The sequence below is a fragment of the Cnephaeus nilssonii genome, assembly GCF_951640355.1.
Source record: "Cnephaeus nilssonii genome assembly, chromosome: 11".
NCBI classification, from domain to species: Eukaryota; Metazoa; Chordata; class Mammalia; order Chiroptera; family Vespertilionidae; genus Cnephaeus; species Cnephaeus nilssonii.
In genome coordinates, this window is record NC_137082.1 from 1,650,253 (window position 1) to 1,675,241 (window position 24,989).

The 24,989-nt window shown below is 59.9% G+C and overlaps 2 protein-coding genes across 13 annotated transcripts in view; one reads left to right on the top strand and one right to left on the bottom strand.

The window, feature by feature from the left end:
- Window positions 1-12,664, bottom strand: part of RTEL1 (regulator of telomere elongation helicase 1) — a 39,894-nt gene extending 27,230 nt beyond the window's left edge. For 2 of the 11 annotated variants that reach the window (XM_079784250.1, XM_079784255.1), the window contains exons 1-8: window positions 12,037-12,352; window positions 11,498-11,757; window positions 10,398-10,593; window positions 9,971-10,064; window positions 9,324-9,405; window positions 9,036-9,096; window positions 5,776-5,851; window positions 1,625-1,709 (exon numbers count right to left, since the gene is read on the bottom strand). In XM_079784250.1, coding sequence (XP_079640376.1) covers window positions 1,625-1,709; window positions 5,776-5,851; window positions 9,036-9,096; window positions 9,324-9,405; window positions 9,971-10,064; window positions 10,398-10,593; window positions 11,498-11,599 — 696 coding nt within the window. In that variant the 5' untranslated portion in view covers window positions 11,600-11,757; window positions 12,037-12,352. Of the gene's footprint in view, window positions 1-1,624; window positions 1,710-5,775; window positions 7,248-7,643; window positions 8,087-9,035; window positions 9,097-9,323; window positions 9,406-9,970; window positions 10,065-10,397; window positions 11,062-11,497; window positions 11,758-12,036; window positions 12,353-12,509 lie in introns of those variants that run through there. The other 9 variants (XM_079784251.1, XM_079784247.1, XM_079784254.1 and 6 more) reach the window with 8 other exon arrangements.
- Window positions 12,665-13,971: 1,307 nt separating this feature from the next.
- STMN3 (stathmin 3) lies at window positions 13,972-24,329 on the top strand. 2 transcript variants are annotated; one of them, XM_079784309.1, is made up of 5 exons: window positions 13,972-14,006; window positions 20,517-20,612; window positions 20,838-21,013; window positions 22,262-22,453; window positions 22,846-24,329. In XM_079784309.1, the coding sequence occupies exons 2-5, from the start codon at window positions 20,531-20,533 to the stop codon at window positions 22,903-22,905; spliced, it is 510 nt and encodes a 169-aa protein (XP_079640435.1). In that variant the 5' UTR covers window positions 13,972-14,006; window positions 20,517-20,530; the 3' UTR covers window positions 22,906-24,329. The 2 variants fall into 2 exon arrangements, with proteins under 2 accessions (XP_079640435.1, XP_079640434.1); XM_079784308.1 differs by lacking the exon at window positions 13,972-14,006 and adding an exon at window positions 14,987-15,032.
- Window positions 24,330-24,989: the final 660 nt, after the last annotated feature.

Here is a 24,989-nt window from a genome sequence, read left to right on the forward strand (position 1 = left end):
GGGTTCTCTGTGCCTCCTGAACTTGTGTGATTTTGTCCTTCACCAGGTTAGGGAAGTTTTCTGCCATTATTTCTTTAAACACATTCTCTATCCTTTTCTACCTTTCCGGCTCTTCTGGCACACCTGCTATTGTAATATTGTTGTTTCATACTGCCCCACAGCTCCCGTAAGCTGTCCTCCTGTTTTTTGTTTTTCTTTTCAATTCTCTGATTGATTTTTTCAACTCTGTCTTCTAATTCACTGATTCGATCCTCAGCTTCCCCTAATCTGCTGTGTATTCCTTCCAATGTGTTCTTTATTTGTGTTGTGTCATTCTTTATCTCAGACTGTTCTTTTTTCAGTTACTGTATTTTTTTCATGCTGTTGAGCATCTTTACCATCACTGCTCTGAACTGTTTCAGATAAATTTCTCATCTCTGCTTCATTTACCTCTTCTTCTGGTGACAAGGGCTGCACATATTTTGGGCACCGCCCTTTGAAAGACAAATGTACCAGGAGTACCTCTTTCAAAGACTCAAGGCTTTAAATTGTGGTGAAGTCCCATTTATCGGTATTTTCCTTCATGGGTGCTGCCCGGGTAGTCCGAGTGGAGAAAGCTCTTGACCACTGCTGTGACCCAGGACCTCCAAGGAGGCTCAGCTTCCTGCGACTGGAAGTAGTGAAGTCCTGGGGAAGACCCACTCTTTTCCAAACAGACATCCAGCTACTCCAGTACCATTTGGGGGAGAAACAAACGAACAACTCTTCCCTTTCCTTTCCCACGGAGATACCTTGGCCAGTCTCTGTGGGTCTGTCCTGGACGCGATGTGCACGTGTCTGCAGGGAGTCCAGGCGTCAGGAGTGGGCGCTCCACCTGCTCTGAGATCAGTATGTTTCCAGGAGGGCAGCTGAGATATCATTGCCTTTGGGGGCCCAGGCCCAGTCTCCAGGTTAAAAGCAAGACTTGGGAGAATCACATGCAACCCTCGGCAAACACCGCTCTCCGTGCCAGAGTCCGGCCTCGCTGGGCTCCTGCTCCTCCTCCTGCACCCTCTCCAGCCACCCACTCCAGCAGTGGTTCAGGGGCTATTGTTCCTGAGGCCATGCCCCCAGGCTCACCCCATGGCCCTCGGCACTACCAACTCCTGTGCAGACTCTGCTGGAAGTCAGAGCCCACATGCTGGCTTTCCTGCTGGTTGCCTCCCAGCACCAAGACCTGTGCCTGGCACAGGGCGTTGTCAGCATGGTCCCTGAGACCCAGTCGATGCCGAAGCACAGGGCACATCCATGGGGTGCCTCCATGACATGGAGCATGAGCCGCTGGACGTGATGCCCCTGCATTAAAACAGGAGGGCATAGCACCCCAAAGGCCAAACACCACGACACTCCAGTCCGGGACTAAAGCTGACTGCCAGGCGAGGGCAGGGACAGTCCAGCTGCAGCCCTGCGGTCTCCTTGCTACCCAGCCAGCTGCTCGGAGCTGGTCACAGTGAACCCTGACCAGTGAGGGACACCAGGTCCTCCCACACATCTGCTGGTCTGAGTGAGTCTCTAATCCCAGAAGCCGAACCAGCAGAGGCTAGACGGCCCCTCACAAGCCCGGGACACCCGGGTCAGGAATCGTTCTACATGGCTGAGGCCTTACCTTGGCATCCAGCAAGTAGTTGTAGGGCATGAAGATGATGTCAGCCTGCTGCTTCAGGTTCCGGGACAGGTAGTACGGGCACAGCCTGGGGCACAGGGGAAGGACGTGAGCCTCACAGGGCTGGGGGTTCGGGACATGCATCAGCCACCCTGGGCTGCAGGCTGAGGCTGGGCTGGATGCTACATCCTCTGATGGGCACAGGGGTGGGGGAAGCGGAACATGTGTTCAACTCTGGGAGTGGATCACCTATTTAAAAACTTACAAAAACAAGAAAACCTCAACCCACGAAACCAAGATGGCGGCATAGGTTAAACACCTAACCTACAGCCGGGCACAACAATATCAAAAACACAACTAAAAGTCAAAACGGACATCATCCAGAACCACAGGAAAGCTGGCTGACTGAAATGCGCACAATTAGAAGGAAAAAGAAAACCACAAGGAAAATCAGAGAAGCCGTAAAAGCTTGAGGTATGGAGACACAGGCGGAGACACGAGCCCGCGCGCGTGCGGGGAAGCCGGAGCCGGAGAGGAAGGGGCGGCTGGCCGCCTGGCTGGCGTTCTCTGGCGGGAAGGAGATAAAAGCGCCAGATTGTGCTGAACCCCAGCTCCGACTGCACTGAACCCCAGTGCCCGGCGAAACCCTGGGAAGCCGGGCTCATGCTGGGGGAGTCTGGGCTGTGGGACAGAGACACAGAGGAGCTGCGCCGGAGCCGCGCACGGGAATGTGCGCAGAGGAGGGTCTGTTGCCTGTGCCGCTGGATTGCCCTAGCGGGAAGGAGACAAAAGCTCCGGACTGTGCTGAACCCCCAGTTCCAACTGCACTGAACCCCAGTTCCGGGAAAGACCCGGGGAAGCCATGCTCATACTGGGGAAAGCTGGGCTGTAAGGCAGAGATGCAGAGAGGCGGCGAAGAGCAGAGCACCGGAGGCGCACACAGGATTGTGCGCGGAGGATGGGCTGTTGACTGTGCCGCTGAGTCGCCCTGGAGGGAAGGAGACAAAAGCGCCAGACTGAGGTGAGCCCCAATTCTGACTACACGGAAACCCAGTTCCGGGAGAGAATCTGGGAATCCAGATTCATTGGGGGAGAAACTAGACTGTTTGGCAGCGCGCGAAACTCCAGGGCGCTTTTCTCTCAGAGGTGTTTGCTGGGAGTACAGAGGGACACTGAGACACAGGAACCTCATAGGGCGGGGCTGACGGGAAGCCAAGGCGGTAGGCTCCGCCCTGTAACTCCGCCCCATCCAAGCTGAACACAGAGGCTTTTACAATTTTGCAAGTCTAGTTGAATGGGGCTGTCTCCCGGCATAGACACAGCTGATCCTCACAGCCAATTGGACTGGAGGTCACATCCTCCCAGTGTACCAACAGCAATCAAGGCTTAACAACACCAAGACTTTGCACTCAGCCCACAAAGGGGGGTATCAAGAGCAACCACCTAGGGAGATTGGGGAAGCTGAGCGATAGGGAGGCAGCCAAAAGGGGAAGACACCGAAACAGGTCACAAATATAAGGGATGCTGTAATTCCTGCTGAGGGGCCACAGGCAGTAGCTGACCTACACTCCATTGGAGACCCAGAAACGAGGGCATCTAGTGGTCGGTGTGAGATGACATCAGATTTCGACCACTCCCATAAGGGACACATTCAAGAGGCAGACGCAGTGAGCGCCGAAGCCTTGCTGCACCAAGACCCAGCACATAGGCGTGTCTCCCGCACAGCAACTCTTCCTTTATAGACACAGAGGGTCCGCACGGCCAATAGGCCTGGAGGACAATTCCTCCCAGTGACACCAACAACAATCAAGACTTAACTATACAAACAAGGACCAAGATGGAGGCATAGGGCAGAAGCCTGATTGCTGCCTACCACAACGGTTTTGAGACTACAACGGGAGAGCGGAGCGGACACCATCCAGAACCACCGGAGGGCTAACTGAGCGGATGCTATACAACTAGAATAAAAGAGAGGGGTACGCGGGATGAAGCTGATGCCGGTGACCCAAAGACCACACTTTAAAAACTACGGCTCAGGCGACACAATGGCGGCCTGGAACGTGCTCGGCGCAGTTCCCCCAGCGGTCTCCGGCTGAGGGGAAGGCTTCACTCGCTGCCGAGCACGGACAGACGAGCCCCTGGGAGACATGGGGCGGGAGACTACGCGCTTGCTGACCTCCGAGTCCTTCAAGAATCTCAACGCCCCGGAAGCGGCCAGGTGCGCACGCTCGGCGACCGGCCACCGCTGCAGACCCAAGGGCCGACGCAGCCACCCCGGACCAGCCCGCCGCCGCGCACCGGGCACACCGGAGCTTTGCCGAGCCCGCCGCCCAACGAGTTCTGCGGTGGCTGCCCTGGAACTCTGAGAAAATGGCCGAAGGAATTGCTGAGAGGGAATTGACCAACAGGAATTGGGATCAAGAAGACGAAACTCCGCTGGGTCCCGGATCCGGGTGAAGCCGCGTGCCCCTGGGTCCGGGTGAGGCTGGGAACTGGGTCAGGGTGAGGCTGGGCCCCGGGTCCGGGTGAGGCCACGTGCCCCTGGGTCCGGGCGAGGCCGCGGGCCCCTGGATCCGGGTGAGCCTGGGCCCCGGGTCCGGGCGAGGCCGCGGGCCCCTGGATCCGGGTGAGCCTGGGCCCCGGGTCCGGGCGAGGCCGCGGGCCCCTGGATCCGGGTGAGCCTGGGCCCCGGGTCCGGGCGAGGCCGCGGGCCCCTGGATCCGGGTGAGCCTGGGCCCCGGGTCCGGGCGAGGCCGCGGGCCCCTGGATCCGGGTGAGCCTGGGCCCCGGGTCCGGGCGAGGCCGCGGGCCCCTGGATCCGGGTGAGCCTGGGCCCCGGGTCCGGGCGAGGCCGCGGGCCCCTGGATCCGGGTGGGCCTGGCCCCGGGTCCGGGCGAGGCCGCGGGCCCCTGGATCCGGGTGGGCCTGGCCCCGGGTCCGGGCGAGGCCGCGGGCCCCTGGATCCGGGTGGGCCTGGCCCCGGGTCCGGGCGGGGCCGCGGGCCCCTGGATCCGGGTGGGCCTGGCCCCGGGTCCGGGGGGGGCCGCGGGCCCCTGGATCCGGGTGGGCCTGGCCCCGGGTCCGGGTGAGGCCGCGGGCCCCTGGATCCGGGTGAGCCTGGCCCCGGGTCCGGGTGAGGCCGTGGGCCCCTGGATCCGGGTGAATCAGTGCCCCTGGGTCTGGCCGAGACCAAACCAGAGGGAGTCGGACCTGCATTACCACCATTTGTCCACCATCCAGAGCTGAGGGGTCAGTGCCGACATGTACTCATAGGGAACTGGTGGACATTGATATTGGGTCTCAAAAGAACTGTTGGTCCAGAAAGAAACTCACTACAGACTGATTCATTTGCCTGTCAGCATAACTATTATTGCTCGTCGCACATTCAATTCTTATAAGTATATCTCTAGTGACACATGATTTCGCTCATCTAGGGGAAATGATGAACAACATAGACTGATGAACAAGAACAGAACCAGAAACAAGGAGGCATCGATCGGACTATCGGGCCTCAGAGGGAGGATAGGGGAGGGTGGGGGGAGGGGGGAGAGATCAACCAAAGGTCTTGTGTGCATGCATATGAGCCTAACCAATGCTTAAGTTCAACAGAGGGTTGGGGCATCCAAGGGGAGGGGTGTGGGATGGGAATGGGGGGATGAGGACAAATATGTGACACCTTAATCAATAAAGAAATTAAAAAAAAAAAAAAAAAAAAAAAAGAAAACCTCAACCCTGTTCTGGGTAGATTGGTGAGGGAAGCAGAAACAAACTGTCTTGTTTCATCACAGCGTGGAGCCCTGATGCTCAAAAGTTCCAGCGACCATCAGAGGTGGCGGGTAAGGGTCCAGTGGAGGGCTGAGCCCAAGGCAAGAGGGTCAGCACCACGCCCACTGGTCCCCGAAAACCAGACCACAGGAGCACAGCGGGCGGGTCCGCTCCCCAGCAGTCACTAGTGAGCAGGCTGAGTGCAGGGAAGGAGGGCAGTTCCATTTCTCTCTATGCCTCAGAATCCTTCATGTTTTTCATACTGAACAACCGTTAGTTCCAGGATTAAAAGATGAAAACAGAAAAGGAAAGAAATGTGTGTGTCCGCACGTGGCGGGAGGTCCCAGCCTGGAAGGCTATGCAAATGCGACCTCAAGGGAGGGACTTACTTGTGCCTGTTCCCATTCTTGACCAGGTCCTCGATGTCCAGGATGGGGGTGGCCAGGTCCTGCTCCAGGCTCTTCTCTGGGGACACAGACAGGAATAAGCACACACCCTTTGGTCCTCTAAGTCCCAGACCCCAGGAGACGCCCAGGATGGAACAGCTCCTACGAAGTGGGCCGAAGGTGTGGCCACCCTGAGACCCTCCCTCAGGGCAGGACTGGGGTGCCCAGCCACCTGGAGTCTCACTGGAGAGAATCCTTGACCGACGGGCCTCAGGGCTCCCAGGGAGGGTTCTGAACCGGAAGTGACCCCGAGGGAGCCCCGCTCTGCACCCCAGAAAGCGGCTATCAGCCGAGGCTAAGCACCAATAGGAGGGAGCACGGGCAGGGAGTGGAGCGCCTCAGCCGGTCATTGCCACCCAGAGGCTCAGAGGACAGAGGTATCTCCGACGAGCCCTGCAGGTGTCTGACCTGGAATTAGGCTGCGGTCTGGCAGCAAGTCCCTTCCCCTCCACCAGTGAGAACAGGCCCGGTAGCCCCCAGAGGAAAGCCGGCCACAGCCGGGAGCGGAGCGCTGGGTCACTGCCTGCCAGGCACAGTGCAGGGAGCGTGTGTCTGAGGCAGAGCCCACCCGAGGCCCAACAGACCCAGGGCCCCTTCCTCTGGCACCACTCCCTGCTGACGGCACGGTCCCGGGTGGACAGGGCTTCAAGAAGGGGCGCAGGAATCTGCGGGGAGCTGCTCTAACCCAGGGAGGCCAGGGCCTTGGCCGGCAGGACCAGGGGTCTCTGACTGCCACTCCGAGCCTTGGGACAGCCGTATGTGGAAACCAACCCCTGGCTCCCGGCCCTACGGTGGCAGGTACCAGCCCAGTCCTAAAGTGCAGAGGCCAGAACACACTGGGCCTTCATCGGTGACACAACCCCAAAGCGCCCCCAGGAATAGCAGGCGGAGGGGAGGAGGAAGAGCCATCCACGCCACAGCAACTGACCAGCAATCTGCAGTGCTGCGTGGCAGGCCAGCCACCAGCTCAGCGACCTGATGAGGGGGCAGCAAGGAGGGCACCCCAGGCTGACTGGGGAGCAGACGCTACATGTGCTCCTCACCCCAGTGCAGGCTGCGCAGGTTCCAGCTCTGCATCTCTTCTTCCTCCCACACAAGCCTCCCCTCCTCTCAGGCCCCCCTGACCCCTCCCCACTCTCTCTCTCTTCCAAGGGCTGAGCAGCTGCTGAAGACACCCTCACATCCCACGGGCAGGGGCAGGAGAGGCTGAGCAACAGCAAGGATGCTCACGTTTATGGTGAGTAGACCCAACAGCACAGGCAGCAGAGCCAGGCAGAGCAGGTGGACTGGGGACCAGGGAGGAGACATGAAGCCCAGAGCCAGCGGGCCAGCTCCCTTGTTGGCCACGCAGGACCTGGGCCAGTGGGATGGGGCCGCAGCCCATGGGCCAGCACACACCAGCTCCAGCACTGCCTCTGCCGTGGGCAGAAAGCTCCGCTCAGCTGCCACCCCTCCTGACCTCCTCCCCGCCCTGCTCAAGGACCCTCCAAGGAGCTGAGGGGCAGTGCCGGTGAGGGACCCAGCAGGAGAAGGCGAGGCCAGCAGAGAGGGTGAGCTGACCCACAGCAGCCGGAAATGGTGGCTAGAATGGTCCCCACCCAGTGCTGCTCCAGGCTCTGGCACATGGCACCTGCACCCCACCTCCTCTGCCAGGGATGATGTGGACAGGGAGGCAGCCATGAGGGGCAACTCCATCGACCCTCATGGGTACAATGCCAGGGTCCACGCAAGGCTGGACTGGGGTGGGAGGGCTGCGAGCAGAGGATGCACAAAGCAAAGGGAAAGAATGCCTCCCACGCAACAATACCCACAGGCCCGAGCAGACGCAGGCAGCAGGGCAGGCTGTGCTCCGGCTGGGCCACACCCCTTCACTGCTGTTCCGAGTGTCCTCAGTGCCACCAGACCCAAAACCAGCACACAAAATCGGGTGAGTGAGTTCCAGGAGCGTGGGTCCGCGTTTCAAGCCAAGCTCTGCAGGAGACGCCTGAGGAGGGCCTGAGCCATGCCCACATCGGGCACACTCTACCCATCTCTCCAAGATGCAGGGCACAGGGACACCTCCTGGGGGAGTGGGGGCCCTCCGGCGCAGGCCTCTGGGCAATGTTGTCCTGACCCTCTTCCAGCGAGGCCCACACTCTGGGCACTCCGAACCCGGACGGTGGCCCACTGACGCCTGGAGAGTGCTCTGAGCCCATGTCACTCTGGGTCAGGGTCTGAGTTGCAACTCTGAGGCAGGAAACAGACGGAACCTTGACTCCCCTCCCTCCCCCTCCCCCTCTCCCCCCTCCCCCGCCCCCCCCCCCCCCCCCCCCCCGCTGCCCGCCACAGATAGGAAACTGGAGGCTACTCTGGAGGCCGCCTGCCTCCGCCTCTGGAAGAAGCCCCTGACAGACAGGAGGGGCAGCCTCGGTGGAGAAAGAGAGAAATTGGAGGCGAGAGTGCTAGCACCACCCCCTGCACTGTGGCCCAGCAAAATCAGCCACCGGAGACGGGCCTTCCGAGGGCCGGGGCACCTGCAGGCACACACATCAAGCCGCACCGAGGCAGGCTGCTGCCACCCGCCCTAGGCGCATTGCTGTCACTCATCTCTGCATGAAGCCATTCACCTCGCAGCACACGGGCTGGAGGAGTTGCTGGGACTCAGAGAGCGCCACGCACACGCCGTGACGCGTCGCAGGGAAAGGACACACTGCAAAATCCCCAAAGGGAGACGTGCGTGGAGGAGTCCGGGAGACTAGGCACAAGTTTCCAGAACCCTCCCCGCCAACTCCCCCAGAACGAGCTGTCACAGACTGTGGAATGCTGCACCCGGGAAACCCACCAGACACCCAGTGCCTGGGCTTTCTCCCGGGGCCACCCAGCTCCAGACTCCCGGAGGGAAGTGGGTGCTCAGCAAAACCCACATTGTTTGCCAACAGTTTACACTCAGGGAGCCCCTCCTATCGGGGTGGTGGGGACATGGGGGACCAGCCTCGCCAGCATGCCATTCTGAGATGGCAGCCTCGGGCCCAATGTGGAGCATCTGCATGCAATCCAGCAGAAGTCCCTGTTAGGAGAAAATGCCGGCACCTGCCTCACCAAGCTGAGTCCCAAGGGGCAGGAGCCATCAGGCCGTGAGGCCCCGAGCCCAGCCCCAGGGCGCACGTGCTCTCCTCCCAGCTGCTGTGTGCTGACCATCAGCAGGAGCAGCCCCGGCCCCTTACCTTCTATGTTGTTGTAGAAATGACAGGAGCGACTCGCCACCTTCTTGCGGCACAGGTGGATCTGGGAGGGAAAGGACGTGTGGTCCCAGCTTGCGTGATGGCCAAGAAAGGGCAGAGCACTGGGCTGGCCAATGAGTCCACTGCTGATGGTGGGAGCCCTGTTCCAGCCAGCTCCACCCAGCCAGCTCTTCGCCCTCTATCCCCCACCCTGGGGCACAATGGGGTCTGAGAGCCAGCAGCACCACCCAGCACAACCACAGAGGACCAGCGGGCGGCCCAGGAGCCCACCTGCATGTGGTTACTCTCCTGCCTCTTCACCTCGGGGTGGATGCACAGCTGCTCCCGGGAGCCCAGCACACACACCTTGGGCCTGGGAAGAGAGAGTCCTGGGGCTCAAGAACGAGGGCAGTAGCCCACAGTGCCGCCCAACAGCCTGAGCTGTGCAGGCACACACGGGGAGCACCAGGAAGCATGGCTCACGTAGGCAGCCACAGGGAGGGGCCATGGCCAGAATATCCCAGGCTTGGGAGGGGCTTCCTCCAAGGGCCCGGGGTGAGCAGGAAGCCAGAAGCCCAGGTTGGGATTGCAGAGGGGAGGAGACTCGACAGCACCCACGTGCTCGCTCACAGGGAGGCAAGTGGGGCAACGACTCCTCAGCTCTGCCGCTGGACCTGGGCGGAGCCTCCCCCTCGTAGGTGCAGCAGCGATGACCACACCACAGCTAACACTGCAGCGCCTGCAAGGAGCTCAGGGTGCGGACCAAGGCCATCACGCAGTTGAAGCTGCTTTCTCACAGGCAGTGGGCATCGGCGACCGCCCAAGCATGCCCGGAGCACAGCATGCCCTAGGCTCGGGTGGGGGCACAACACTGCCGACCACCGCGTGGAGGCCATTCCCCCCCAATTCTGAGGCAGGGTGAACGCTGCCTGACCCACCGGTAGGACGTGTTCCGAAGCTCGCCGATGACCTGTGTGAGCTGTGAGTGGGTCCTGGAGGCATAAATGATCTTTGGGATGTCTGCGTAGCAAGCTGCCAAGGCACAAGGAAGCAGAACAGGGCGTGGCCCCATGAGACAGTGTTCTCACGTGCTGTTAACCCAGGAGCACTCAGCCAGCTCAGCGCTTCAGACAGCTAAACGCCGGAGGCCCGGGATCATGCCAGGAATGGGTTAGGGGGCATCTGCAATGTCCTCATACAGCTGTAAGGCGCTGACCCTAGGTTTGCAGCCAGGATGGCGAGAAGTGACGTGGCAGCTACAACACTGCCTGCTCATTGCACTCGAGGGCCTCGCCAGCCCACTCCATCCCTTCCCCCCTTCCTTCTGTCCCTGCATTCCTGCGGGAGGCCAGGCCAGGGGCTGACCTGTGGCGTCTCCCTCTGAAGCAGCATTCCCCCAGGAAGACAAGGGGCGGCCGAGGAAGAGATCCCCCTGGGTCCTCTCAGCAATCTTGCGGGCAGAGATGGCGTCGCGGAGGTGTTCCCGCCAGGCCAGTGTGCTGCAGAGCAGGCACAGGGTCTTCCCTGTGCCCGTGGGGCTCTCCAGGACGCCGTTCACTTTCTGAATGGGAAAGCCGGGTGAGGGGGGCAGGCCACACTCCCCACCTGAGACAGGCCTGCAGCTCTGCTCAGACAGAGCCCACCCACCAGGTAGCAAAAGTCCCGAGGGACATGGGACTGTGGATAATCCCATAGGATACTTCCACTCTCAGACCAACTCGGGTTCAAGCCGGCCCTGGTTAGCAAACAAACGCAGAGCGTTTTCCAGCCTCATATAAATAGCAAGGTGACTAATTAGGTGCCACGTCTCAAAATAGGAGCTTGTTCTGCGATTCTGGGTCCAGGCTTTCACCTTGGATGGAACCTGGTGGCCTAAATAGCTCTCAGATGGGAGCTTGAGCGGGAAACCTGGGAGACAGAAAGGCAAAGCTGTGCCAGATTCCTCGCCACAAGAGTCTGTGTGCTCAAGAGCAGCCCGGAGCCCAGGTCGAGCAGCCCTCGGGGGCTGGGACTCGAGCAGGGAAGAGGAAACCCAGCAGAATGCCACCTGCACCCTCCGCCCTTTTGTACCCCCCCCCCCCCGAGGTTTAAAGACCTTCCCCAATGAGGACTGGGCACCGGCTGTCTCTCTATCCCTCTATGTGGGAACAGGCCTCTGGATCCTCAAATGGCTGGCTGTTCACTTGGCCTTAGCTCAAACATCATCTCCTCAGGACGCCTCCTCAGAAGCCTATCACCTTTTGTCTTTCCTTCAGAGCACTCATCACCGTCTAGAATGACCTTTCCTTTTCATTGTTTATCGTCTCTTATCCCACCTAGACCACCAGCCCTACTTACTGAACCCCATGTCCAGAAGGGTGCCTTTCACCCAGTAGGACTGGGCCACGCTGAATAGGACTTGGAGTATGTCGGTTCTTTGCTGAAGTTCTGCCCACAATGACCCATCCCCCAGGTACAAGCTTTACCTTCTGCAGACACTCCAGAACTTTGGTCATGTACTCCTCCTGGCATTTGTATGGCTGGAAAGGGAAATCCACCGTCACCCCACTCAGGATTATCTTGGGCATAGTGGCCTCTTCTCAGGAGGGCTCTGAGGTTGGCTGACATGCAGGCTGTGTGCGTCTGTGAGACAAAACCCGCTCTGAACACCTCAGGGTCTCAGGCACTCCAGGTAAGGGATGCCAGCCCGTGGCACTGGGACATGACGCAGTTTTCCAGGGAACTCCTATGGCACAGAGATGGGGACAAGACTGTTGGTAGCCAGCTTTTCTGGAGGCCAGGCCACTTCAGTCATCTCAGGCAGCCCCTCCCAGGGTCAAGGCCCTAAGGCGCGCCTGTGACATCCTATCACAAGGAGCTGGAAGGTGAAGAACCTAGCATCAGCCCTGCCTTGTCCTTCTGCCTTACACAACTCCATCCCGCTCTCAAAGGCGACCAGGCTCACAGACTAAAGGAGCAGAAGTAGGGCACGGTTCCACACGCTCCACCTGCGATAATAACTCACTTCCTTCCACCGGAGTTTGAGAGGCCAGATTCTAGCAGCGTCCCATTCCAGCCTGGGCCGGTCTGAAGCTCCTGCCTCTGTGTCTCCCAACCCTCTGCTCCCCTGGCCCGGAGCTACGCCCCATCGGTCTGGTAGGCAACTACGCGTAACGAAAGTGCATGTGTGCCGGCTCTAATCTGGGAGGCGAATCCGTGTGGTCCCCAGCAAGTCACTCAACTTCTCTAGGCCTCAGTTTCACCTGGAAGCCCGCATTCACCTAAACAATGAATGCCCGCCCTTGCTGCAGGGCCCGGCCACAAGTGAACCACAGCCAAGGGACCGGTTACGCCAAGAACGGCACCCAAAGCCCAAGAGCGCAGGAAAACTACCAATCCCAGAATGCAGCGCGGCCAAATAGCTTAGCGTGGGCCTGAGGGCAGCGCGGGGCCTGCCGGGAGCTGTAATCTCGGAAGCCGCCACCCGGCTAAAAGTACCAGTTCCAGGGTCTCCGCGACTCTCGGCCCACTAGTCTCTGCGGAAGCCTTCCACGACCAAGGGTCCCAAGAATTCACCCCAGTCCGCCCGGGGCACCACCAGCGCGTGCTCCGCCGTCTGCCAGTTCGGACTTCGCGCGCTGAGGTGCGTAGTGATCGCTTAACGTCACTTCTGCTCCCACTTCCGGTCCGTTGCGTTGCGCTCCCAGCGGAAACCGTTCTCCAACTGAAGGTTCCGCGCTGCCTGTGCGCTTGGTTTCAGGCCCCACCTGACTTTCTTTGACCCTGAGCTCAGGAACGGGCACTCCATCTCCCGCGGGAAGAAACCTGGGGTCCCGCCCATGCCCTCCCTCGATGTCATCTCCACCATAGCCTCCATTCCACTATCCTTCCCTGGGCCAAGCTACCTTGGTTGCCTGGAAACCAGAACTCTTTAAGACTGTAGCCTAAACCAATCACTCTTCTTAAGTCCCCAAATGGTTGCCCCTTGCCGTGACCTGGCTCCTGGGAGCCTCACCAGCTCCTCCTTTACTTTCCCCTGGATTTAGCCACTTTTCCGGTCAATGTCCCCCACTGGTTAGGGTGGGGTCCCTCTGAATCCCCAGCATCTAACACCAACTGGCAGTCAACAGAGGGTCCCAGGGGTCAGCACAGCTCTGTGGGGTCAGAAATGCTGGTCTAGGCAACCTCAGCATGTTCCAAAGACATCAGGAAGAAATCGACGCTGCAGTGATGGCCCACGGGCCACTGACAATACTGACTTCAGAGCTCCTCATGGGCTCATTAATGTCCAGATGTTTTCCACCAAAGGCACATTTATGTCACATGTGTGTCCACGCTGATGTGTGAGATCATGCTTGGGAAGTCTGGGACACATGCTGGCATCCACCCCCACCACCTGTTCTGGTGAGGGAACTGTAGAGGGTCTACCTTGGTCTCTGAGCAGGGAGCTTGGAGAAGATGAGGAGCTCTGGCCACACACTTACTTAATGCTTACCAGCCACAGGCTTCAGAACTATCCATGCAGGCATTGGTATGTTTGTGCTAATGACCTCTAAGATAAGTTCTTCTGCTGTGCACACTTCACAGGTGAGGGAAGAAAGCACAGGTGGTTAGTAGATTGCCTGAAGCCAGCAGCTAACAAGTCTCAGAGAGGAAAGGGAAACAGGCTGACCAGAGCAAGCCCTACTCAGAGGCACAGGGATCTTGATCAGCCAATAAACTTGAATTGATTGTCTGTTTTGGCAAGCTTTGTGAGACGCCCACAGTGGACCAAATGCCATGTGGACCACAGGACGGATGTTAACCAGTCATACACTTGCTCCGTGTGCATATCAAGGTGTGTTTGTATACACACCTGCTGGGCCTCCTCCTGGCTGACTCTGATCCTTAGGTTTATCCCTGACTTTCACCTTCCTGAGCCTTCCTCATCTCTCTGCAGGTTCCCGGAGTTTCCCAGCGTTTTATTCCTGGCCCTGGGACTTAATTGCTTGTGGAGTAAGCGCTGCTCTCAGCCTCGGTGACTCTGTCCCTGAAATGGGAATAACAGTTCATCTGTCTGACTTTCTAGTCCCAAAGTGAGGCAAGGTGGTCACTGCAGAAAAGGGCCTACCATCTCTGCAAGGATCTCCCTTTGTGGGAATAAACCAGAGCCCTGAGCCCGGGGGGGGGGGGGCGGGGGGCAGAACACCCATCCACTCACCAAGTGTGCACATTTGTCCTCTACCACCTGGGAACTGTAGTCATTGCCTCTGAGAAATCTTACCCGGAGGGTTCAGAAAGCCACACAGCCACACAGCAGTGGCTGTCAGAGCCCTGCTTGGAACCCACCTATATCTTGCTTGGAAGCCCTTGTCCCAGGCCCTTTGTCACCGCCCCCACTTACCCTCTTCTCTGCCTCAGAATCTGCCCGTCCTCTGGGATGCCTCTCTCAGCCTCCCATCAGCCCCCACCCACGTCCATGACACGCTTTCCCCTCAGCACAAGCCTGGGCACACAAAAGGTGCCAGCAGCCTCCATGAAGAGCTCTCTGACCCCACCCTCACATAGAGCGGTCCCCTCCTGTTGGGCTCATCCTGAGGAATGGGGGCTGTCTTCACCATCCCCCCAAGCCTGCGCAAAGCCAAGCTGGGACCAGTGTGTCCCTGCGGTGAGCGGTGGAGGATGGGCGTCTGTTTGCAGCACTCTGCCCCAATCTCAGACTGGGCTCCTCCCTCCCTCCATCCCTCCCTCCTTCCTTCATTCACCCCTCTTTCTCTGACGCCTGCAGCCTCTGCCACAGCCAGGCTCCAGTTCTCTCTCTCTCTCTCTCTCTCTCTCTCTCTCTCTCTCTCTCTCTCTCTCTCCTCCCTCCCTCTTTTCTTCTTCTCCTCCTCCCTCTCTCCCCCCCCGCGACGCGCCGCCTCCCTCCCTCCTCCCTCCCCTCCCGGCTCTGCAGCATTCGCCCGCTGCAGCTCCAGCCGCGCCCGCGCCTCCCGGTCTCCGCAGCGCTCGCCGCCAGCACCATGGCCAGCACCATGTCCGGTAGGCGGCTTGCCCGGGGGCTTGCAGGGACTGCAGCGGGTCTCAGCAGAGGCCATTGTCTCGCTTCGCCTGATGCTGGGACCAGTTGTAGACTCTGTTTTCTCATCTCAGACCCACGCACCACAAGGACGCAGGGCGCGGCCGGGCCGAATCCGCAGAAACCGGGATTCAGGGGTCCCGGGTTGGGCCGACCCGGTGCTCCAAGGGATTGCAACGCGGGTCTGGCGGGTGTGGCCCGGAGGAACGTCCTGGGCGAGGGCGTCGGGGTACCAGGCCTGGCGCGACTGCGGCGGGTGGCCCGCAGGAGGTGGGCGCGAGCCCGTGCCCCTAGTGGGCGCGCTTGCGGGTACGGACAAGGTCCCCTGAGGTGCCCGGCGATCCAGACCCTGGTGACCTGCGCCTTCGCAAAAGACGGGGTGGGGAGGGGGAACCTTTGTGGGAGGCCGGGTCCGGGACCGGCGGGGCCCAGCCCTTCCGGCGCCAACGGAGAGCTCCGAAAGGGGGGCGGGGGGCTGAGAGAGGGCTGGAGGGGACCCGCTGGAGCCCAGAGGGGCGGCACGCGGACCTCGCATCGCTTCCCCTCCCCTCGCCGCTGCCTACTCGGGGACCACCCTCTGCGACACGTGCCACCGCGGGGGGAGGGGGAGCCACCGCCCTTTGCGCAGCGGGTTTGGAGGGGGAGGGGCTGCCGCCGCTCCGAGCCTTCCCGGGATGGGGCTCGGCCCCCTCCCACCTTCCTGCGCGGAGCTCCGGCGGAGGGGCGGGCACCGGGCGGGGTGGGGGTGGCCAGGGGCCCCCAGGAGTGAGGAAGCGGGGCTCGCTCTCCCCAGAGCGGTCTGCTCCGACCAGCTGCCCCAGGACCAGCTTCCTCTTTGCACTCTGCGACGGGCGGCCCCACTTCCGCCCTGTTTCCCACTCCGACCGGGACCCGCACCCTTCCCTCCACCCTGGGGCCGCCGAGTCCCCGCTCCGCTCCCCCGACCGGATTCTCTCCAGAGCTCCGCCCACCCGGGGGCCCGGCCTCGACCCCGCCCCTCGGCCCGCGACTCCAGGCCCCAGGTGACCCGTGGGAGGAGCGTGTGTCCCCGAGCACACTCCTCCCACGTCGTGTGGGGGTCGGGTCCCTCTAGGCTCCCTCCACACCTGCCTCTCTGGCTTTCATAGAGCCTGGGACCAGCTTTGGGCAGAACGAGTCCCTCCTCCAGCCAGGCTGGTGGCCAGCGAGCCGCCCTGAGGGCGTGGTCCTCGCTCCGCCCTGAGCCTGCGCGGTGGGACAAGGGGCAGCCTCTTGTGGGGAGCACCTTTCAGCGTTTCCTCTCGTTCACCCTCCTTAGTGGTGAACACCCTGCTCTATAGGCCTCCCGGCCCCAGCCATCCGACAGGGAAGCTGACTGAAAAACCACCTGCCATGACTGTCAGAGCTGTGTACAGACACCCTCTGACCCAGAGCCCCCTGACCCCAGCCCTTTCTCTGCCAGATGTTGGGGCACCGCTGACCCTTACTTGTTCCCACAATTTTTCTGCCCCCTTGCTGAGGCCCCAGGCCTGGGCTTTCCTGCTCTGCCATCAGCGCCACCCTTGATAGAGTGTGACTACAGGTGCACAAAGCTGTCATCACCAGTGCCTCCAGCCTTCAGCACTGGAGGGCATGGCAGCCTGGCCCAGAGGGGCTGCCGAGACCGCCCGTAAATGTGGCCAAAATCGGGTTAAGGGAACTCCAGCAGTGGCTTCTCTGTGAAAGACATCGCTGACCCACTGGTGGTCTGTCTGGTCTTCATGACCAGGGTGAGGAGTGGTCACCTGCCACAAGGTTGATCGTGGGGGAGGGGGGGGTGGCGGGCGAGCTCTCTCTTGCTCTCACTTGGGAAGACGGGGCTTCCTCTCTGTGCCAGGGTCCGCCTCAGGCACACGGTTCTCACAGGCTCTCACAGACTCCTGCTCCCTCTGTGCCTGTTACAGTTCCATCAGGCCTGAGGCCCCGCCTGCTGCTGAGCCCTCTGGGCCTCTGTTCTTCCCATCGAGTGGGGGTGATAATGACACCTTGTTCTGAGGGTCGAATGAGAAATTTCAGGACAGGTGCTTGGCCTGCTGCCTGGCAAGAGGAGAATGCCCCTCCATGTCAAGTAGTGTGACTGTTGTGGCCACATTTCCCAGTGTCCTGCCCAGAGAAAGGTGATTGCACCAACAAGTTCCCCCATATTGGGCTCCTGGCACTGTTGGAGGCAACTCTGATGGTTAGAGAGGGGCAGCTTGGTGGCAACAAGTTCCACCTGTTGGAGAGCAGTTAGCAGCAGCCCCAGGGCCCTTCTGGGGGTGAGTGGGCATCTGTGGGCCACCTGGCCTCCCAGTTCTCCCCATGAAGCTCCCAACAGGAAAGTGCCATCAGAGGCCTGGGCTTGTGACCAGGCTCTGATCCTGGCATGCTGTGTGACTTTGGGTGGGCCACTTGCCCTCTCTGAGCCTCCTTTTTCCTCTGTATGAATGAGGCTGACAAAGGTGTCTGCCTGGCTGGCTGATCTTGAGGGTCAGTTGGGAGAAATGGGTGGGATTTGCCCCTCCATAGGCACTGGTGTTGTTACCATGTGGCTGTATGCTGATCTGGTGCCTTCTGACTCTTGCTCATCTGGGATCTAGCCATCAAAGCCCAATCTACATTTTTGTATATTTAACATTTGATATGAAGAGGAAGGGGGAGATGAAATCAATCAGGTCATGGCAGAGATTTGTTTGTATGACTTCCTGAAGCCAGGGATGTGGAGGGAAGAGAAGGGTGCTGGTGAAGGGCAGACAAGGCCTGGTGCCTCACGACCTCGAGGGGCTTCTGAGCTGAGTATGTCTGTGGAGGGGTGGCCTGGATGGGTCTGGGTCTCTATCTCTTCCCTCTGCAATGAGACATGACCTTTAAGCCCCTCCAGCTCTGAAAATACAGGTGTAACCTCCTGTCTTGCATGAGGCTGAACTGGCCTCGTTCTCCAATTCCCCACCTGCTGACCATCCCCTCTGTCATGCAGCCAGACCACAGAGCAGGGCTCACTCTCAAGTCCCTTCCCATTTGGCTTCATGAGGATAAGTCTTCTGGGAAGGACTGGGATAAACCAACTGGGGGAATCTCCATGACCATCAGACACTGAGCTGTGTCCCTGTCCGAAGCTGTAGGACACAGTCCCTCACTTCCCAGGTGGACACTTATCCCCTGGGCATGGCTGTGACCCATGAGAGCTCTGACCTGTCTCCAGCCCCCGGTCCCTCTCCTCTCTCTCTCTTGACAACACAGCGCTCATACCTGCCCATGCTCCCCATCCTGCTCCCTGAATTCCTGCCAGCCTTCCCCCATGCTGAGGTGACAGTGACCTGGAAGGAAGCACCCCCTGGCATTTGTCCATAAACTTGTTTCTCCTCTTTAATGACTGCAGCTCCCTTTCCTGGAAAAATTTCAGGCTCAAGGCAGAGAGGAGCCAGAGCAGCTGTGAGGCCCCAGGTTCCTGGCTTGTAACACAAACCCACTCACAGGTTCTGAAAGGTCAGGATGAGAGACTGTATCTGTTGCCCAGTGGCAGGTGCTGGCAGGGTTAGACAGAGTCCACTCCTTCCTGTTCTCTCCCAGAACCCCGAGGTGCCTCCTGATCCAGACCCCTCCGGAGACCCTCTCCATCTTCCCTTCTGAGCACGGAGCTGGCTACTCCCGGCCTCTCCTGGACTGCCTCCTGGTGAGCCAGCTCTGCCTGGTCACATGCGCTGTGATGTACCCCTCTGTCTCCTCTTTGAAATGGACTTTTAACAACACCAGTAATATATGAATAGGAAGTCAGACCAAAACCCCCTGTGAGCCCCCCACCGCCCTCCCGGAACCAATGAGTAAGGTGTGCTTTTGCCCCAACCCTCCAGGCCCCCAAGGCTTTCTATGCTGAGGCCCAAGCGTTCGTTGTGGTCCCTTCACAGCCTCTGGGACTCTCTCCAAAGAGTCTAGGCCATCAGGGTATTTTGATCAAATAACCTCATTCCTGTGCTGGCTGTGGGAGGACCTGCCCCGGGAGCTATTCCCTCAGACCAGGGCCTGACTGTTTCTGTCCTGTGCCTGTTTCTATACCAACACTCTCCTCACTTTCCTGTTAACTCGGTTTCAAAACATCTTGTGTGAAATTTTTTAAAAATATTTTTAATTGATTTCAGAGAGAAGGGAGAGGGAGAGAGAGATAGAAACATTAATGATGAGAGAGAATTCTTGATCAGCTGCCTCCTGCACATCCCACACTGGGGATCAAGCCTGCATGTGCCCTGACCAGGAATTGAACCGTGACCTCTTGGTTCATAGGTCGACGCTCAACCACTGAGCCACGCAGGCCGGGCGTCTTGTGAAATTTGATCAGAAAGTTTCTTGTCCATCTAAACCCTTGTCCAAATTTTTGTGTGCCCCTTGGAAGAGTGCTTAGGGGACTGTGCATCCTTTTTCCTTCATGAAGACAGACTCCCTCTCCCTGGAGTATGTCTCTGGTGTCACATGGGCCTCTGAGCCTCCTAGACTGCAGGACCTGCTGGAGTGGTGAGAAGAACACAGACCACCTGGAATTGTGTGTGAGGAGGTTTGGGAAAGTCACTGGAGTCACCTGGGCCCAGCATCATCTTGGTTGAGTGGGGTGACAGTATTGGGCTTGCAAGATTGACTAATGTGTCTACTTTGAGGCCTGGCTTGCCATGAATACACCACAAATAGCTCAGTTATTTCCATTCCAAGAGTGGGCATTTCCCCTTTCCCAACAAGGCTCAACTCTTTTTCTGTCTGGGAGGTGATAACTCTTGCTTGTGGGCACTGGCTCTGCAAAGCTAAAGGGTGGGCGGTGGTGCTGAATGGACAGTTCCCTTCCATTTGGCCCTAGATGGGAAACCAGTGCATCTGGTGAGGCCCGGGTTTAATGGAGTGACCACAATACTGTTAGGGTAAGTGGAGGGGGCAGAGATAAGGGAGTCTGTGGGCTTCACCCAAGTGTACAAGCTCCACTCAGTGCCAGCCCAGTCCTGAGTGGTTAATGTTGTCTACCCCGGGGGCAAGTTCTGACAGGGGAAAGTGGTATGGGGGGGCGGGTAGAGGGAGTGAGAGTTGGGAAAATACAACAGTGACAAAGAATCAGAGACACAGGAATATAAGGAGATAGTGACAGATAGAGAGCCAGAAAGACAGAGGGATGAACAGAGACATAGACAGTGAGGGAGTGATCCAAAGAAAGAACAAAAGACAGACACAGCAGTGCAGAGAGGGAGGCTGCCAGACCAGGGCTGAGAGACAGGATCAGAGAGAACAATGCAGGTGACCCACAGGGAGGCATGTCCAAGGGAAGACCGCAGGTGGGGAGGGAGAGAAGAGATGTAGAGAGTCAGAGATGTGGGAACTGAAAGAGCCAGATGACCAGAGGGAGGAGCTGTGTGTGTGTGTGTGGGGGGGATGGGGCAGGTGAGGGGGGGGCTGCTCACCTGGCCTCCCACCCACAGCCTACAAGGAGAAGATGAAGGAGCTGTCCGTGCTGTCGCTCATCTGCTCCTGCTTCTACTCACAGCCACACCCCAACACCATCTACCAGTATGGGGGTGAGTGTGCCCACTCCCCATCCTGTGGCCTTTTGACCCCTGGCTTGGCTGGCTTCTGGAGAGGGGCTTTTGGGGAGAGTGGCTGGTTAGGGACTCAGGCCTGCAGGCCCTCTATGAGCAGCCACACCCTCAGGCTCAGGCCTCGAATTGGATGTGTGCTGGGAACCAGCCCCTCCACCCACCCCCACTTGGCTGACCTTCCTGAAGTCTGATCTTGCCCTGCAGACATGGAGGTGAAGCAGCTGGACAAGAGGGCCTCTGGCCAGAGCTTTGAGGTCATCCTCAAGTCCCCTTCTGACTTGTCACCGGAGAGCCCTGTGCTCTCCTCCCCCCCCAAGAGGAAGGACACCTCCCTGGAGGAGCTGCAGAAGCGGCTGGAGGCAGCTGAGGAGCGGAGGAAGGTGAGGATCCCACATCTGGTCTGATGAAGGTAGCCAGGAGGTCTTGCTGGCCATGGACATGGCCCCCAAGGTGCAGGGTGCTCCAAACCGCTGCTTGGTGGTTGGCCTGTGTGGAGAGTCCCATGGTTTCCTGGGCCTCCTCCTGAGAGGTCAGAATGGGATGGGGGAGGAAGGATTCCCAATGGCAGTCAGCTGGAGGGAGACAGGAACCAGGGAGATTGGGGGGCCTTGGCCATGGCTAGGAGGGTGTGGTGGCCCTGGGACATGAGGCTCACTGACATCCTTCTCCTGGACAAGGGAATGAGAAGGAAGGGCCTCCGTGTGCTGGGGCTGCACAACTAGACCTGTTGGGGGTCCAAGGGCCTCTGGGAGAAGTGGGGAGTGGGCCCAGGCCCCTCCCTGCCCCTTTACCTCACACCAGCCTCTCTGAGGCTGAAACACACAGAAGAGGAATTGCTCTCAGGAGTGTGTCCTGGTACCCAAGCTCACAGGACAGGGGCAGCGGCCCCACCTCCTTCACAGCAGGTCCCGTGACACCTGGGCCCCAGGTTTCCCAGAGATAATCCGGAGCGACTGGCCTTCTGCGGAGGCTGAGGGCTCTAATTACTGGGAGCCTCAGGCTCTCCTTGGGGGCCACCAGGCAGCCCCTCCCCCCGCAGGGCCCAACACTGACACCAGCAGCCCCAGGCTCCTCTCTCTAACAGCCTCTCCCCAGCACCCTGGGGAGCCGGCCACCACTCCTAGCACCTTAGGAAGCTCAGCACCTGGCCTGTACCAAACCGCTACTCTGTGCTCAGCGGGCAGAGGTTTGAAGAAGAGACGGGAAGGCTCGGTGATGGCCCACAAGTGTAGATTCTCTTTGCTCCTCCACGTTCTCCCAGCGCACCGCGGGGCTTGGAGCGCCGAGAGGAACGGAGGCTGCCTGGCCTCGGGCGCCCTCAGCCTCGCAGGGAAGGGGCAGCTCTGCAGCCAGGGCGGGGCCAGGGGCGGAACGACGAGGCGTCTTCGGGCCTCGGGGCTTTCGGCGCTCAGGTCCTCGGAAGGCAGGCAAACCAGGAAGGAGGTCCCCCTCCCCGACTCAGGACAGTGTAGGCGTGAGCTCCCGAAGACGTGTGTCTTGGGGGCAGCAGGGCAGGGTGACGGGCCCGGGGCGGGTCCGATGGCAGCGTGGGGGACCAGGATGGGGGCGCGGGGGTCTGGGCTGGGCGGAGCCCGGCCGCGCTCCACGCCCTCCAACGCGCCGCCCAGACGCAGGAGGCGCAGGTGCTGAAGCAGCTGGCGGAGCGGCGCGAGCACGAGCGGGAGGTGCTGCACAAGGCGCTGGAGGAGAACAACAACTTCAGCCGCCTGGCGGAGGAGAAGCTCAACTACAAGATGGAGCTCAGCAAGGAGATCCGCGAGGCGCACCTGGCGGCGCTGCGCGAGCGGCTGCGCGAGAAGGTGCGCGCCGGGCGGGGCGGGACCCCAGCAGAGCGCGGGGCCGCGGGATGGGCTCACCCGGCATTTTGGGGGGACCTCCAGCAGTGGACGAATGAAGAGCCATAATCTGGTCCTCCGTTATCTGGTCCGATAACGCAGTAATAAACGGACAAGCGTCACTTTTGAAGCGCTCTGAAGCAGCGCATCCGGATGTGAGCTAGGAGACGGGAGGAGCTGTTTGGGGTTGGGGAGCCGGGAAGTCCCCAAGGAGCCCATCCTTTGGCGGGTCCTGCCCAATGCACCCCCAGCGCCCCCAGCGCCGGGTCCGTGCTTGGGGCCAGCCCTGCCGCTGCGGAGGGTGGGGTGGGATGCGGGAGCAGGACCCCAGCCCACCCCCGCCTCGTCCCCCGCAGGAGCTGCATGCCGCCGAGGTGCGCAGGAACAAGGAGCAGCGAGAGGAGATGTCCGGCTAAGGGGCTTTGGACACCACCGCACCTGGATCCTGAGCCGAGACAAGAACACATTCGGGTTTTGTTTTTGTTTTGTTCAACTCTGTCTAGATGCAACACTTTGTTCCCGCTCCTCCCCTCTCCTCCCGCACTCCCAGCTTCATGCTTCTCTTTCCGCACTCTGAGCTGTCCAGTCCCGTGGCAGCCGCTGGCCACAGGCTCTCCCCGAGGAGTCACGGGCGGGGTGGGGGTGGGGCACAAGGTCTCTCAGTTCAGGCACCAGACTGGGTGGTGGCTGGGTCCCCTCTTGGCAGTCCTCTTAGCGGACGTGCTGGTGACCAGCAGTGGTGGCAGGAACATGTAGTCTATGCTGGGTTGTCCTGTGAGCAACTTGTCACTTAGGGCACCCCAAGCAAAGGCACCACCACCTGAGGTCCTGGGTGGAGGAGGAGGAGGCAGGCGCGGACTGAGAGGAGCCTGTGGGCAGTGCGGGGCAGCCTTGGGGATGGGCGCAGTGGAGCTTTGCGGACTGATGGGCGGAGGCTGCAGCGCCTCGTCCTGTGGCTGTACAGGGTCCTTGGACACCAGCTGGCCTGAGGGACACCCTGGCTGGCCTGGGAGCCTGTGGTCATTGCCTGTGGCTGGAGTGGGGGCCTGTGGAAGGTGGCCTGGCCTGAGTCTTCAGGGAGTGGGCATTCTCTACCAAGGACCCAAGAGCAGGCTGGGTGGTGTACAGGGTTGTGGGCAGCATGACACCCCTGCTGGCCCCTCCTCCCAGGAGTGCCCTCCTCCCAGAGCCCCCAGCCAAGGCCCTGTGGGGAAAGCCCGCTCCTGCTCTTCCTCCCCTCCTCTCCTCCCCGAGGCCTGTCCTCAGAGTCCTGCCTGCCCACAATGCTCCTGCCCTCGCGCGTTCCGGCTTGCCTCCAGCCAGTGTAGCCACGTGAGTGGCAGCCACAGGTGCTTCTCGGGAGCCCCTAGCAGACGGCAGAGGGCAGACGGCGGGGGCCAGGGCTCCCAAGCCACCGCCCCACCTGGTCCATCCTTGGCACTCCTGGCTGTTGGCCCCTCTGGCCAGCCTGCAGGCTGGAGTCCTGGCTCTAGTACTTTCCTGCAAAGACCCTCCTGGACTGGGTTCCTCCCCCACCCTCAGCCTGGCCTTTGAGGACCACCACCTGCCTGGACATGGGGTTGTCTGGTTTTTGACCCCTTGCAGCACCGTCCCCTTCTCCAGGGCAGTCCCACCCTCCGTGGGCACTGGTGGCAGGATCCCTGCGGACCATTCTCTTGGTGGAGAGAGGAGGGGACGGACTATAAGTCCTTGCAGGACCCAGAGCCCAGCTTCCCTCCTGCAGAAACGAATGGGGGCCCAGCCAGGGATCAGGGTGGGAGCTGACCCCCGGGGCTTAGGGGAGGTGGGGACACATGCCTCCTCCTCGTCCCCATTGAGCGAGCCTCCAGGAGGGATAAGCTAGGAGTGGGCCCAGCGATGCCACCCGCAGCTTTGGCGGGCCTCGGAGGGATGTGGGAAGGGAGCGGAGGGCCGAGTTCCTTTAGCTGGGCAGCTCTCAGCGCGGAAGCCTGGTGTAAATGCACCCATCTCACCCTGTAGTGAAAGTGAACTTAAAAACTAAATCAAATCAACAATTAAAGAAAAAACAAACGTGTGTGTTTAAGAAACGGTTGCTTGTCCCTCTGTCCTGTGTCTGTGGGGTGGGAACGGGCTTCGAGCTACGGCCTGTGCGTGAAGGAGCCGCCACTCCCTTTACCAGCTTGTTTTACCACCACAGTTAGGAGCAGTTCTGGTGACAATGGCAATTTTAGGAGATGAGTGTGTAAATGACACACTGCCCGTTTCCCCTTCAGAGCCCGGGAGCAAGGGGGTGGGGGCCCAGGTGGCTGCGGGCCAGGTCGGCACTCTGCCTGCATCTCCAGTGTCCCCTCAGTGGCTGCACAATCACCTGTGTTAGGGACATACTAGGACTTTTGAGAAAACTTCTCCAACTTTTAGGTTTCAGGGACCCTTTACAATCTCAAAAATCTAGGGAGAACCTCCAAAGAGCTTTGTTTATGTGGGGTATATGAATCAACAGTTGTCACATTAGGAGTTA

Excerpts from the sequence above, each read along its gene's own strand:
- STMN3 (XM_079784308.1), top strand. Across the intron at positions 20,613-20,837 it reads CACCATCTACCAGTATGGGG|ACATGGAGGTGAAGCAGCTG; the intron begins GTGAGTGTGCCC and ends CTTGCCCTGCAG. Across the intron at positions 22,454-22,845 it reads GCGAGCGGCTGCGCGAGAAG|GAGCTGCATGCCGCCGAGGT; the intron begins GTGCGCGCCGGG and ends CGTCCCCCGCAG.